The following is a 15,096-nucleotide window of genomic DNA, read 5'->3' as shown; positions in this document are numbered from 1 at the left end:
CTAGGCCAAATACCCACCCTCAGATACTTTTTTGTGGAAAGCTGTTAATTGATTTTTCTTCTGGGTGCCTTATTCCCTATTGAATTATTGATCACACTACTGATTTATTTGTCTATACTCATTACTTAGTTCAATTTGGCTAGAATATAATCCTAAATATATTATTAATTGCAGTTTTCTAATCAGATGTTCTCTCTGTTGCCACTGAGACTTTGACATATGCTATTCTCTATCCTTAGGACATATTTTATTTTGCTTGTCCTTTATTTCTTTTTCCAGACTTAATTTTGGCCTTACTATCTTTGTGGAATTTTTGTGATTATACACTATGTGCTTCTTCCTCTTTCTTTTATGTATATACTTTAAAAAAAAAGATGTATTTATTTATTTGAGAGGCAAAGTTACAGACAGAGGGAGAGACAGAAAGTTTCTCCATCTGCTGGTTCACTCCCCAAATGGCTGCAAGGGCCAGAGCTGAGCCAATCTGATGCTACAAGCCAGGAGCTTCTTCCGGATCTGTCACATGGGTACAGGGACCCAAACACTTGGACCATCTTCTACTGCTTTCCCAGGCCTTAGCAGACAGATGTTTTAGAAAAGGAGCAGCCGACACACGAACCGGTGGCCATATGGGATGCCGGCGACACAAGCAGAAGCCTAGCCTACTGAGCCAGCTCCTATGTATATACCTTTTTTCCAGAAGGTTTATATTTAATGAATACAAATTTTATATGTATAGCTTTTAGGAATATAGTGTTCCTATACATATACTTTTAAAAATAAACACACAGTTTTATAGTTCTATTTTATTAAAGATTTATTTATTTGAAAGGTAAAATTATAGAGAGAAATCTTCCATCCACTGGTTCACTCCCCAAATTGTTGCAGTGGCTGGAATTGTGCCACGCCAAATCCAGGAGCCCAGAACTTCTTCCAGGTCTCCCACATGCTTGCAGGAGCCCAAGCATTTGGACCATCTTCCACTGCTTTCCCAGGCATATTAGCTTGGAGCTGTATCGGAAGTAGAGCAGCCAGTACTTAGACCAGCTCCCACAAAACTCGCCCCTTAAGAGTTCTTTTTTATTTATTTGGAAAAAAAATATGAATCATATTACAAATTTGTATGTCATGTTTGTGCAGGGGCCATGCTAAGCTTCCCTGTATCATTCTAATTTTAGAATATATATTGCTGCCAAACTGAATGCCAGTTCTATGTCTATGCCTACTCACTAGAATTCCTTGAAGTTGGAATTAGATCATTTTATGTTTTTACTTTCTTTTTTAAAGATTTTATTTATTTATTAGAAAGTCAGTTACACAGAGAGAGAAGGAAAGGCAGAGAGAGAGAGAGAGAGAGAGAGAGAGAGAGAGATCTTCCATCTGCTGGTTCACTCCCCAGTTGGCTGCAATGACCGGGAGCTGTGCCGATCTGAAGCCAGGAGCCAGGAGCCTCTTCCAGGTCTCCCACAGGTGTGCAGGGGCCCTAGGACTTGGACCATCTTCTACTGCTTTCCCAGGCCACAGCAGAGAGCTGGATCGGAAATAGAGCAGCTGGGACTTGAACCAGCACCCATATGGGATGCTGCCACTGGAGGCAGCAGCTTTACCCACTACACCACAGCACCAGCCCCTATGTTTTTACTTTTGGTACATAACACAATATTTGGCATTTATAAGTAGACTTTAAGTATTAGTTAAATGAATGTGTGCTACTAATTTTAACTGAGGACTAGCTCTTTCTAATACTCTTGTAATTTCCTTTTCCTTCTGAGTACCCTCTGTCTGTGGCTTCTGTGTTTGTAATTTGGGTGGCATTGAGAATAGGTGTTAAGGTTCTCTTTTTGTGGAAAGGAAACTAATTTTACAGATTGAATTAAAAATAGAACCAGGGATGATTTACTTGTAACAACATCTTTTTTAGAAGAAGTAACCCAAGATTTTCTGTTTTTTTTTTTTTCTCACAATATAGAGGGCAACATGATATTTAGAGATAGAAATAACATTATGTATCAAAGGTTGAGAATCTTTGGGTGACAGATGTAAAGCTAAACACAGTAACTTACTCATTAGCTCACTTTTCACATTTTAACCCTGGGAAAAAAAGATCAGATTTTAACAGTGGGGAGACATAGTTTGTTAGGATAAAGTTGGAGAAAATGTTTGCAGAGAAAATGTTTGCATATTCTATTAAGTGAAAAATAGCACATGTTCTGTTTGTCATATAATTTATAACCTGATAAGAAACTTAACAGTAGATTTTCTGTTTTCCACTGTAGGCTCAAGCAATAAATGCAGGAGTGTTTTTCTTTAGGTGTACAATATGCAATAATAGTGACATCTTTCAAAAAGAGATGTTGAGAATGGGAATTCATATTCCTGAAAAGTGAGTAATATTTAGCCTTTTGACAAGAAAAAGAAAAGGTATTTTAAATACATGATGTATTTGCTTATAAATCATCTTCTGTGTCTGACTGAGTGATCATGGACAGATAGCCATTTCCAGTGATGAAATAAAGGCCTTCTTTCCTTTCCCAGATGACAGCAAGCAAGGACTCTTGAAGATCAGGAACTGTGATGTTGTAAATGTCTCATTAGTTGATTTGTAGCCTCTTAATAAAAGTACCTTGGCTGTTTGCAGATTTGATTGACTTATACAATAGGTTTCAAAATGGTGTGTGCAAATTTAGCTAAGGGAATCAGGATATGGTTTAGTGTGAATGAAAATAATTTTCTTAATGCTTAAAGATGAGGAGTCTAGGACCGGCGCCGTGGCTCAATAGGCTAATCCTCCGCCATGTGGCGCTGGCACACCGGGTTCTAGCCCTGGTTGGGGCGCCAGATTCTGTCCCGGTTGCCCCTCTTCCAGGCCAGCTCTCTGCTGTGGCCAGGGAGTGCAGTGGAGGATGGCCCAAGTGCTTGGGCCCTGCACCCGCATGGGAGACCAGGATAAGCACCTGGCTCCTGCCTTAGGATCAGCGTGGTGCGCCGGCCGCAGCGCACCAGCCGTGGCGGCCATTGGAGGGTGAACCAACGGCAAAGGAAGACCTTTCTCTCTCTCTCTCTCTCTCTCTCTCTCACTGTCCACTCTGCCTGTCAAAAAAAAAAAAAAAAAAAAAAATGAGGAGTCTAGCAATGATAGTAAAATTTGAAATTAAAAATTGGAAGTAAAATATTAGGGAAAATGTCATAGCAGTTTTTGCTTAGGTTTTTATGAAGCATTTAAAATTCACTGTGAGACTAACTGTAGAATAAAATGACACTATAATAGTTTTATATTTTAAAGAGCATTTTTTAAAATTTATTTATTTGAAAGGCAGAGGTACAGAAAGGGAGAGGCAGAAGCAGAGAGAGAGAGACGTAGAGATCTTCCATCCACTGGTTCACTTCCCAAATGGCCACATCCACCCCTCTACTCTTGTTTATAGAGATGCATCTTGGGAATTAGAAGAAAATGCTTATCAAGAGCTTCTGCAGCACTACGAGCATTGTGATGTCCGAAGATGTCGTTGCAAAGAAGGGCGAGACTATAATGCACCTGACAGGTATTACTGGTTTCTTATTTAAACCTCCAACTGAAAAAGTTGGTTTTCTATTTAATGAAATATACTTTTGCTCTGATGATATTTGAAGTTTTAACTTGTGATGTATTTATTAAATATTTATATACATTTACAGAAAATTTTTTTGTAGTTCAAGTATCTGTAACTGGTTTTCTGGAGTAATTTCATAAAGCTCTATTTTCTAGAGCTGCTTTATTCTTTATGGTCACCACCAGCCTTATGTGAGTATTCAGCACTTGAACTATGGCTATTTCAAATTGAGGTGATATGTAAGAATACAATGGACACCAAAGACTTAGTTCACCTGTACTGTCATAACAAAATATCTATGACAGCTTGGCTTAAAAACAGAAATTGGTGTTCTCAGAATTTTGTATACTAGCAGTCTAAGATCAGGGAGATGGCGGTTTTGGTTTTATGTGAAGTCTTTATCCATGGCTTGCAAGATGGCTGCCATCGAGCTATGTCCTTGCATAGTTGTACTTGTTTTCTGCATAATAATCTTGCGTGTGTGTGTGTGTGTGTAATACCTGTCATAGTGGCTTAGGGTCCACTCAGATGACCTGATTGTACTATAATTATCTTCTTAAGTAGCCTTATCTCCAAGTATAGTTACATTCTCAGGACTTGAGTATGTAAATTTTGGGAAGACACAGTTCAGCCCATAAACACGATAGTTTTTTATTGATTACTTGTTGAGTAAAAGGATAGTATTTGGTAAGCAAAGTGTATTCAGATTCTTTTACTTATTTTTATATTTTTACCTACTATAAATTTTTGAATTTTTTATATGGTTTGCTTCAAATTTCTACTAGACAGCCCTGTTTTACCAGTTAGTTGGGTTAATCCAGAATTGTTTCTTTTGGACCATTCTAAAAAGTGTTAGCATTTGAAATTTACTGATTACTCTTTTGTAACATCAATAGATGTCTGCTGTACTCTTCAACAATTATTTTATGCATTTCAGGTATACTCAACTGTATGGGGTGCTAAGAAGCATTTATCTTCATTTAGGAGTAAGATAAAGAATTAACAAGTCCAGTTTTGTCAATTTATATAGGAAAGCTCATTGAATTATTATTCCTGTTACATAATCTTCCTTGATTCATTACAGAACAGGATATTGGAGCTTTGTTTCTCATGGAAAGTGATTTGCCTGGATCAGCTACTTATTTGTAAAGATTTCGATAAGCATCTGGGCAGCTTTGGAAAGCTCTTTCTTAGCAGCTCTTATTCCTGATTCCCTACCCTGGGCTAGGAGTTATCTTGATTGGGCTTATTATGATACAGTTTTTTTTTTTAAGATTTATTTATTTGAAAGGCAAAACTACAGAGAAAGAGAGACAAAGTGAGATCTTCCCATCCACTGTCTCATTCCCCAAATGGCCAAACAGCCAGGTCCAGGCCAATGCTGAGGCCCCTGTCACTCAAGTGGGAGACCCAGATGGAGTGCCAGGCTCCAAGCCATTGGCAAGGAGCTGCATGGGAAATGCAGTAGCCAGGACTTAGAACTGCTGTCTATATGGGATGCTGGCATTACAGGCTGCAGCTTAACCTTCTCTGTGCCACAATATCAGCTCCATGCATTATTTAGATTTAATACTGTTAAACCAAATATCTTTCAAGGGCAGAGATCTTGTTCAGGTATCAGGTAACGTGTGTTCTTGCCCATGTTAAGTTGACTTAGTGGCCTTGTCCATTCATTTTTAAATACTAATATGACTAATACTTCCCTCAAGGATTGTGCTGCAGTGTAGATGAGATCATGTGTATATAGGCTTTTAAGAAGCAAAACATTCTTTTTTTCCACTAATACTGATATTTTAAAAATTCAATTTAGGCTGTTTCTATAAACTACATATATACTTCTTTAATACCATTGGTCATACAATCAGTAACTGCAAAAACTACCATGTTATTCCCATACTGCTTTTTATAATTGCTGTAATTTTTTGCCCTTTCTCCTGGGACATTAGCTATCTTCTGAAAGGCAAAATAGTGTAGTTGTTAGCCAGGTAAACTAGATTGGAAACCTCACTCTGAAACTTGATTAGAGTTAGCTTGATTGGGCAAATTATTTACTCATCTGTGCTTTGGTTTCCTCTTCTTTGAAGTAAGGATAACAAGGGTTTCTTTGAACTTTTTCATGTGAAGACTTGAGAACTGGGCCTGGTGCTTAGTATGGACTCAGGTTAGCTGTCATCATCAGTGGGCAAAACCATCTGGGGAAGAAACGGAGATACATGTATAACACCGACACACCCGTACCCACACACAGAAGGATGATATTCCCAGATCTGTGAGTGGGGATAGGGTATCCAGATACCCATCGTAACACCCACATTTCAATGTACTCAGGGAACAATACCCATTTCTGTACAAAGCAGTTATGCTCATACCCATACAGGAAGGAAAGGCCACACTTGTACCCATACAGAAAATAGGAATGTGGACTGGAACATGTAGAACTCAACGGAGAGGCCTGCAGAGGGATCAGATAGATGAGAGAGAAGGTGAGGTTGGGCCAGGTAGGAAGGCTGGACCCTGTTGTGCTGCACAATATGTGAGGTGTCCAAGCAAGATTATTTCAGGAAATATTCCTTACTTTGAAATTTGACTAAATGCTTCTGCTTCCACGTCAGACAGACACACTGATATAACAGTTTACCTGTGAGCATGTCATCTCTAAATATAAGGGAAGATTTTTTTCTCTCCTAACTCACATTCTTTCTGATGTTTATATTTGTTTTTGTGTTGATATTAAGTTAGTTTAGGTTAGGGGATATATTTAGAGGAAGTAGTTACAAACATAAATGAAATATTGAAGACTTTGGAAAAATTGCAGAATCAAAATAGGTAATGTGTCTTCCCTCTTGTGGCAGTGCTTGGTGGTTAAAACTAGATTTAGTGAATACCAAAACATAAACTTCTTCCTTTCTTTGTATCCTTAGCAAGTGGGAAATAAAGCGCTGTCAGTGTTGTGGTTCTAGTGGAACACATTTAGCCTGTTCCTCACTACGATCATGGGAACAAAATTGGGAGTGTTTGGAATGTAGAAGTATTATCTACAATTCAGGTAATATTTTGTAATTTTGTACAAAGCTGTTTATACTCAAATACCTGTTTTAAAGTTTATATCTGTATTTCTACTATGCTAATGCTGGAATTTAAATTTGCAGGTTTCCAAAAAGCCAAAAAACATGCATTACCCAACTCTAATAATGCGGCAATTACTGATTGTTTGTTGGAGGAATCATCACCTAAATTACCCAGACAGTCACCTGGAGCCCAAAGTAAAGATCTACTGAGGTGTGTATTTTGACTATGGAGAAAAATACAAAATCTATTTGGAAATGCTGCTTGGAATATTGGCTGGTCTTAAAATAACCTAAAAGTGCTTTTGAAACTGCAGGGTCCAGCATTTGATCATGAAATTAATGCATCCAGCCTTAAGTAAACAAAATGGAATGTAGATTATCAGATACCAATGCACATAGGAAGAATATATATGAAATTTATTTAGTTTATTGTAAACTGAGTCATGATATAAAATTTTTTTTCTTGTAGATCATTTTCAAGATAGTTTGAAAAACTATTCTGGAAAATGTGTTTGATTATAGAGTAAGATAGGATTTAAAATATTAATTGTACCATGTCACTTTGTTAAAAGTAAGGAGCCCTATAAAGATGGCTTGTTTCTTAATGTTGTAATCACTGCTTAATATGTTTACTGTCATTTACAAGTCTAAATGTCAGCCCTTTAGAAAGTTCAAAGCATACTTTGTAAGAATTATCGCATTAATTGCATTAATTTCATAAGACAAATAACTTTTGAAATCACACAAGCAGTTCACCAAGACTAGAATTAAATCTTCATATTGTGTTAGATATTTGTTCAGGTGTATGATTTTTTTTATTTTTAAGTTTATGCAGCTTTGTGAAAAGAGCCTTGATTTCACCGAATAGGAAAAAATAGAAAAGAACCATCATTATTTAAACATGATGAAATAGTTTGTGGTTTTAAAATAATTCCAAGTTTAAACACCTAGAAGATGGAAAAGAGACTTTGAAAATACTTGATAAAACTCAAATTTATAGATATGTATACAATTAATACTCATCAAAAAGTGAGGAATTGCTGTTTTAAAATGCTACTTGTAGAATCAGCATTGCGGCACAACAGGTTAATCCACAGCCTGCAATGCCAGCATCCCATATGGGAATGCAAGCTCAAGTCCTGCTACTCTGCTTCTAATCCAGCTTCCTGCTAATGTGCTGGGAAAGCAGTGGAAGATGGCCCAAGTGCCTGGACCCCTGCTACCCATGCGTAAGATCCAGTGGAGTTTCTGGCTCCTAGCTTTAGCCTGCACAGCCCTGGACATTTGGGGAGTGAACCAGCAGCTGGAAAATGTCTGTCCCTCTCTCTCTATATTTCACATAAATAAAGAAGTAAATCTTTAAAATAACAATAAGATGCTACCTGTGGTAGAACAACTGAAATATATGTTTATTGTAATTTTTTGTTATACTTTTTGTATTAAAAAAGATATTCACATTATTTTTACTTTTTTTCCCCTTCATTTTATATGAAGGACAGACAGACAGGCATCCAGACACAGAGATCTTCCATCTACTGGTTCACTCCCCAAATGCCTGCAGCAGCTCGGTTGTACTAGGCCGAAACTGGGAGCCAAGAACTCAGTCTGGGTCTGCCACATGGGTGGCAGTGAGTAAAGTACTTGAGCCATAATGTGCTGTCTCTCAGGGTGCACGTTAGGAGTAAGCTGGATATAAAGCAGAGTAACCTGGACTTGAACCCTCCAATATGGGATGCATGTGTGCTGATTAGCAATTTAAACTGCTGCACCAAACACCTGCCCCCCAAATTATTTTAAATTATTTATTTATTTATTTATTTATTTATTTGACAGGCAGAGTTAGACTGAGAGAGACAGAGAGAAAGGTCTTCCTTTTTCCATTGGTTCACCCCCCAAGTGGCCGCTATGGCCGGTGTGTTGCAGCTGGCGCGCTGCGCCAATCCAAAGCCAGGAGCCAGGTGCTTCCTCCTGGTCTCCCATGCGGGTGCAGGGCCCAAGAACCTGGGCCATCCTCCACTGCACTCCTGGGCCACAGCAGAGAGCTGGACTGGAAGAGGAGCAACCGGGACAGAATCCGGTGCCCTGACTGGGACTAGAACCCAGGGTGCCGGCGCCGCAGGCGGAGGTTTAGCCTAGTGAGCAGCGGCGCTAGCCAGCGCCAAATTATTTATTTTAAAATATGTGTAATATTTGAGATTGCAAAGATGTTGTACTAAGGCAGCATGACTCCTTGCTTCTACTCGAATAAACAGTTATGTTCTAAAAGAGTAGCATCAGCATTACCACTGACCCTTGTAGGAGCAATGGATCTAATCTACTGTAAGAAAGGGGTAATTTTGGATTTTCTTCACCTGGGATATGAAAAATGAAAAAGCAGAACTCGGACCATAATGGAGCATTGTCATGTCTTGGGTGTCATGTCTTGGGTGTCATGTCTTGGGATGAGACAAATTTTGAAATATAAAGGTGAATCATTCACTCTGAATACATTAATTCTAGTTACACATGGATAAACTCAGGTTCAAAACAGAGTTTCCGATTCTGTAGATAAACTGTGGTGCTCAGTAATTTGCACTCTTTTTTTTTTTTTTTTTTAAGATATTTATTTATTTGCTTATTTGTAGGCCAGAGTGACAGGGAGAGAGCGTCCTTCCATTGCTGATTCATTCTCATAAATGACTGCACCAGCCAGGGCTGGTTTAGGCCAAAGCTAGGAGCTCTGAACTCCATCCAGGCTTCCCACGTGGATCTCAGAAGCCCCATCACTTGGGTCATGTACAGCCTTCCCAAATACATTAGCCAGAAGCTAAATTAGAAAAGGCTTAACCTGCTGCACCACACCACTAGCCCTGAATAATCTGCATTTTTAACAAATTTCCAGGTAATGTTGCTGTTGCTAGTCTAGGACCACACTTTGAAAATTATTAGTGTAGACTAAAATATACTATTTGGATTCCACTTATAATATTAGCTTTACTATATATTACAGCTTTATGATTAAGAATATATGTGTAGTCTATTAAGACCATTGTTTTATATACTAATCAGAAATTACATTTATCAGCATCTTTATAAGTGATTTGAGTTTGGTAGAAGATGGGGGTGAAGAATCAAGAATTTAAAACTAAGGTTGTTAAATAACTGTGTTTGGCTCCAGTTGTAGCCGTTGTTCTGCTTTTGAGTGAGAGTTAGGGGAGAAGGACCTCTTAATCTTTTTCTCTTTTTTATTGGGTGTTGTAACTGCTGTTTTACATTATGTCTTTTTTTAAAGTACTTAACATCTATGTTTAAATTCATGTTTTACAGGCAAGGCAGCAAGTTTAGAAGAGAGATTTCAACCATACTGATAGAGTTAGGATTCCAAATTAAGAAAAAAACTAAAAGGTTGTGTATCAACAAAGCCAGTATCTGGAATAGTGCCTTAGATGGATTCAGAAATCAAAACTTTAATCCTTTATATACAATCGAAGTTGCATATGTTAATGAAGATGATCCTTTTGGAAGAGAGCATCCTGGGTCAAAGCAAGAATTTCTAAGTCTCTTAATGCAGCATCTTGAGAACTCATCATTGTTTGAAGGGTCCTTGTCAAAGAACTTGTCTCTAAATTCTCAAGGTAATTATTATTGTATATACTGAATATAGCATGTATAGACAAACAAATAGATACCTGGTTGAATTAATTTTTGAACCTATGATTTAAATAAAAAATTTATCTCATTATTAAGATGCTGATAGAATTACAGAATAGGGGAATTCAGGGTGATTTTTCAAAAAGTAAATTTCTTAGACATTTTTTTACTTGAGAATATCTACACTTCATAGTAATATCCTCTTTAAAATGACTTCATAATTAATTTTAACTTTATATTTTATTCATTCCTTTTTTTAAAGATATATTTATTTATTTATTTGAGAGATACAGTTACAGTGAGAGGGAGAGACAGAGAGAAAGGTCCTCCATCCACTAGTTCACTTCCCAAATGGCCGCAACGACCAGCGCTACACCAATCCAAGCCAGGAGCCAGGAGCTTCCTCCAGGTCTCCCATGTGGATTCAGGGGCCCAAGGACTTGGGCCATCTTCTACTGCCTTCCCAGGCCATAGCAGAGAGCTGGACTGGAAGAGGAGCAGCTGGAGCTAGAACCGGCGCCTATATGGGATGCTGGTGCTGCAGGCAGAGGATTAACCTGCTGTGCCACAGCGCTGACCCTTATTCATTCCTTTAAAAAAAAAAAAAAGATTTATTTTTTGAAAGGCAGAGTTACAGAAAGGGAGACACAGTGGTAGAGAGAGAAATCTTAAATTCACTGGTATACTTTCTAAATGGGTGCAACAGCCAGGGCTGGGCCAGGCCGAAACCAGGATCATTTGGATCTCACACGTGAGTTCAGGGCCCCAAGCATTTGGGCCATTTTCCACTGTTTTCCCAGGTGCATTGGCAGGGAGCTAGATTAAAAGTAAAGCAGGTGGAACTCAGATCAGTGCGCATAAGGGAACTGGCATCGCAGGTGCCTGTGCCACAGCACTGACCCCATTATATTTGCTCTTATTTCATTTGAATGGAGTGACCAAATGGGATGGATGACTATTGGAGAGGCGAATGTGATAACCACTACTCTACAGAAACCACAGGTGGATGACTATTTGCACTTCTCTTGTTCATATATTTGAAATTTGCAGTTGGCATATTTCTTTACAACCTAGGATTTTTAAAGAAATCGTTTTGTCTCGGCCGGTGCCATGGCTCAATAGGCTAATCCTCTGCCTGCGGCGCCTGCACACTGGGTTCTAGTCCCGGTCGGAGCATCGGATTCTGTCCTGGTTGCCCCTCTTCCAGTCCAGCTCTCTGCTGTGGCCGGGGAGTGCAGTGGAGGATGGCCCAAGTGCTTGGGCCCTGCACCCGCATGGGAGACCAGGAGGAAGCACCTGGCTCCTGGCTTCGGATCAGTGCGGTGTGCCAGCTGCAGCGCGCCAGCTGCAGCGGCCATTGGAGGGTGAACCAACGGTAAAGGAAGACCTTTCTCTCTGTCTCTCACTATCCACTCTGCCTTTAAAAAAAAAAAAAGAAATAGTTTTGTCTCATATGTAATAGATTCTTCAGTGTATTTCTGTTTTCATGAATTTTTTTACACAGCTTTGTATATGAACACTTCTCTATTATAGAGAAATTAATAGGATAAAAACAAGTATCTCAAAATAATAATTCTAGCATTTTTTCAGGAGCTTATATAACATTTTTGCTACAAGAGGTATTTTGAAAGAATGAGAAGTTTTATTTTATAGCATTTGAATTTCCTTTCATATTTTCCCTAGCACTTCCTGACTACCTGAAGCATCATTTTTACTGTATACTTGTAGTACGCAGTTTAATTCTAAACTTCCTTAAAAATGAAACCTTTGAAATAATCAGCAACCGTAACTCACGGCAGCTTTGGTACAGTGAGGAGTGCATGAATTTAAGTCAGGAAATCTTAATTTTAAGTTGTATACATCTAAAACATACATCCTTAATTTGCTCACCCTCTCTCTATCTTGTTTTCTTCATTTATAAATATGACTGATCATTGTTATCTTTCTGACACATCAAGGTTACTAAAACATCTTAAACGTATTTAAATAAGAGAAAGTATTTAAATCTTCAAGGAATGGTAAGAGAAAACCAGTGTTGGGGAGTAAATTTGTGCATTTTTAGAAGGTAATTTACTGATGATGTACATATTCTTTGACCACTGATCTCATAAGTAAGATTCTATGCTAACCAAATAATAAAATATGTAGATAAGGTATGTAAATAAATATAACACTGTGTCTCATATAGTTGAAAGTGTCACTCAACCAGGATGATTTGCATAAACTTCTAAGTTGGTTTTTTTTTTTTTTTTTTTTTTTTTGCCAGGCAGAGTTAGACAGTGAGAGAGAGACAGAGAGAGAGTTATAGACAGTGAGAGAGAGACAGAGAGAAAGGTCTTCCTTCCGTTGGTTCACTCCCCTAATGGCCACTATGGCTGGCGCTGTGCCAATCCGATGCCAGGAGCCGGGTACCTCCTCCTGGTCTTCCATGCAGGTGCAGGGACCCAAGCACTTGGGCCATCCTCTGCTGCCCTCCCAGGCCACAGCAGAGAGCTGGACTGGAAGAGGAGCAACCGGGACTAGTACCCAGCGCCCCAGCTGGGACTAGAACCCAGGGTGCCGTCACTGCAGGCAAAGGATTAGCCAAGTGAGCCACGGCGCTGGCCCTAAGTTGGTCTTAATGCTTTAATTAAATGTAGATTTAAGTAATTTGACAAGTATAAGAAAAATTTTGGAATACATTAAGTGGAACAAAACCAGAAGTCAAACTACTTATATATATATATATATATATATATATATATATATATATATATAGACAGAAATACACCAAAGGTTATTAATGGTTAATATATAGACTATACTTTCAGGAATCATTTCTATAGCTTGCTATAATGGTTATTATGGTGGTTTTAGGTTTTTTAAAATTTCAAAATAAACCATATCTTCACTGTTCTTTTTTTTTATTTTATTTATTTACTTATTTATTTGAAAGGCAGAACAACAGAGAAAGGGAGAGACAGAGGAAGATTTTATATCTACTTGTTCCTCCAAATGGCTGCAACAGCTAGGTCTAGCCCAGGCTAAAGCCAGGACCAGAAACTCTGTCCTGGTCTTATACATGGCTGGCAGAGTCCCAGGTACATGGGACTTTTAGGCACATTAGCAGGAAGTTGGAATGGAAGTGGACCATCTGAGAGTCAAACTGGCATTATAGTATGGGATGCCAGCTTTGCAGGCACTGGCATAACCCTCCGTGCCACATTGACAGCCCCAAGATGTTGTTTTTTTGTAATAGGTTATTACTGTGTATTTTTTTTTTTAGACTTTTATTTATTTGAAAGAGTTACAGTGAGAGGTAGAGACAGAGAGAGAGGTCTTCCATCTGCTAGCTCACTCACCGAAGTGGCTGCAGTGGCTGGAGCTAAGCCAATCTGAATCCAGGAGCCAGGAGCTTCTCCAGGTCTCCTATGTAAATGTAGGGGCCCAAGGACTTGGGCCATCCTCCACTGCCCTCCCAGGTGCATCATCAGGGAGCATCATCAGAGAGCTGGATCGGAAGTGGAGCAGGAGGGACTCAAACTGGTGCCCACATGGGACACCGGTGCCGCAGGCCAGGGCTTTAACCCGCTGTGCCAGAGCACTAGCCCATTACCTTGTATTTTAAAAATATATTTTTTGGGGGCCGGCGCCATGGCGCAGTAGGTTAATCCTCCGCCTGAGGTGCCGGCATCCCATATGGGCACCCGTTCTAGTCCTGGCTGCTCCTCTTCCAGTTCAGCTCTCTGCTGTGGTCTGGGAAAGCAGTAGAAGATGGCCCAAGTCCTTGGGCCTCTGCACCGGCATGAGAGATCGGAGGAACCTCCTGGCTCCTGGCTTCGGATGGGTGCTGCTCTGGCCGTTGCGGTCATCTGGGGAGTGAATCAACGGATGGAAGGCCTTTCTCTTTGTCTCTCCCTCTCACTGTCTATAACTGTACCTCTCAAATACATAAATAAAATCTTTAAAAAATACATTTTTGTATACTTTAGATGAAGTCTGTGTTTATACATTGTCATTTCTAATAATTATTATTTTATGTTTGTCTATTGCTTAGATCTTTTTAATTATGTATACTTTAAAATGATTATAATAGTGAAGTATATTTTACGTATTTTCATCTGTATTTACAGCTGTGAAAGAGAATCTTTACTATGAAGCTGGCAAAATGCTTGCCATATCTTTGGTTCATGGTGGTCCTTCACCTGGTTTCTTTTCTAAAACCTTGTTCAATTGCCTTGTTTATGGACCAGAAAATACCCAACCAATTTTAGACGATGTTTCAGACTTTGATGTGGCCCAAATTATAATCAGGGTAAGACATGTATCTGTTCATTAAAATGTAGATTCCATTCTAGATATATTTAAATATAAATAACTGTAATAGAATTATTCTCTCTGTGGAGTAGTTGGGGTATCAGCTTATCATATTTCTGCTTACCAAGCAGAGTTCAGAACCACTTAAGAGACAGATGTAAAAAAGTCACAATGCCAGTTTTAATGTTGATGAAATCAATTGGATGATGTCACTTAGTTCTTTGATCTCAATGTCTTGCTAACACCACTCAGAACTAGATGGATTTATTCACCCTGCCAGAGACAGTAAGAAGCATGCTCCTTATCACATGCTAGATATCTCATGAAAGTATTCTTCCCTGCAGGCAAGCAGATATCCAAGAAGGAAAGACTTGGCTCTGCAGTCAGAATACTCACTCTCCTCCTATGGGGAGAAGTGAGTGAGTGAGAGTTAGAGGAAGACCAGTCTGAAATGGAAGCAAGTAGAGGACCTCAATGCTCTCACCTAAAAATAGTTACCGCTTATTGAGCAC

General features: G+C 39.0%; 1 protein-coding gene and 1 non-coding gene across 3 annotated transcripts in view; one reads left to right on the top strand and one right to left on the bottom strand.

Annotated features, from left to right (window-relative positions):
• The window catches only part of G2E3 (G2/M-phase specific E3 ubiquitin protein ligase), a 69,210-nt gene that overhangs the window by 40,839 nt on the left and 13,275 nt on the right, over positions 1-15,096 (top strand). For both annotated transcript variants that reach the window (XM_062205332.1, XM_062205333.1), the window contains 6 exons: positions 2,277-2,383; positions 3,426-3,542; positions 6,512-6,636; positions 6,740-6,869; positions 9,965-10,272; positions 14,401-14,582. In XM_062205332.1, the coding sequence (XP_062061316.1) occupies positions 2,277-2,383; positions 3,426-3,542; positions 6,512-6,636; positions 6,740-6,869; positions 9,965-10,272; positions 14,401-14,582 (969 nt within the window). The remainder of the gene's footprint in view (positions 1-2,276; positions 2,384-3,425; positions 3,543-6,511; positions 6,637-6,739; positions 6,870-9,964; positions 10,273-14,400; positions 14,583-15,096) is intronic.
• On the bottom strand, positions 1,096-1,205 carry LOC133770654 (U6 spliceosomal RNA). Its single transcript, XR_009867364.1, has one exon. It is a non-coding gene; the product is annotated as a U6 spliceosomal RNA (small nuclear RNA).

Source organism: Lepus europaeus, chromosome 11 (assembly GCF_033115175.1).
Source record: "Lepus europaeus isolate LE1 chromosome 11, mLepTim1.pri, whole genome shotgun sequence".
Taxonomy (NCBI): Eukaryota; Metazoa; Chordata; class Mammalia; order Lagomorpha; family Leporidae; genus Lepus; species Lepus europaeus.
The sequence above is the reverse complement of the archived record's forward strand: the minus strand, read 5'-3'. Positions and strand labels throughout refer to the sequence as shown.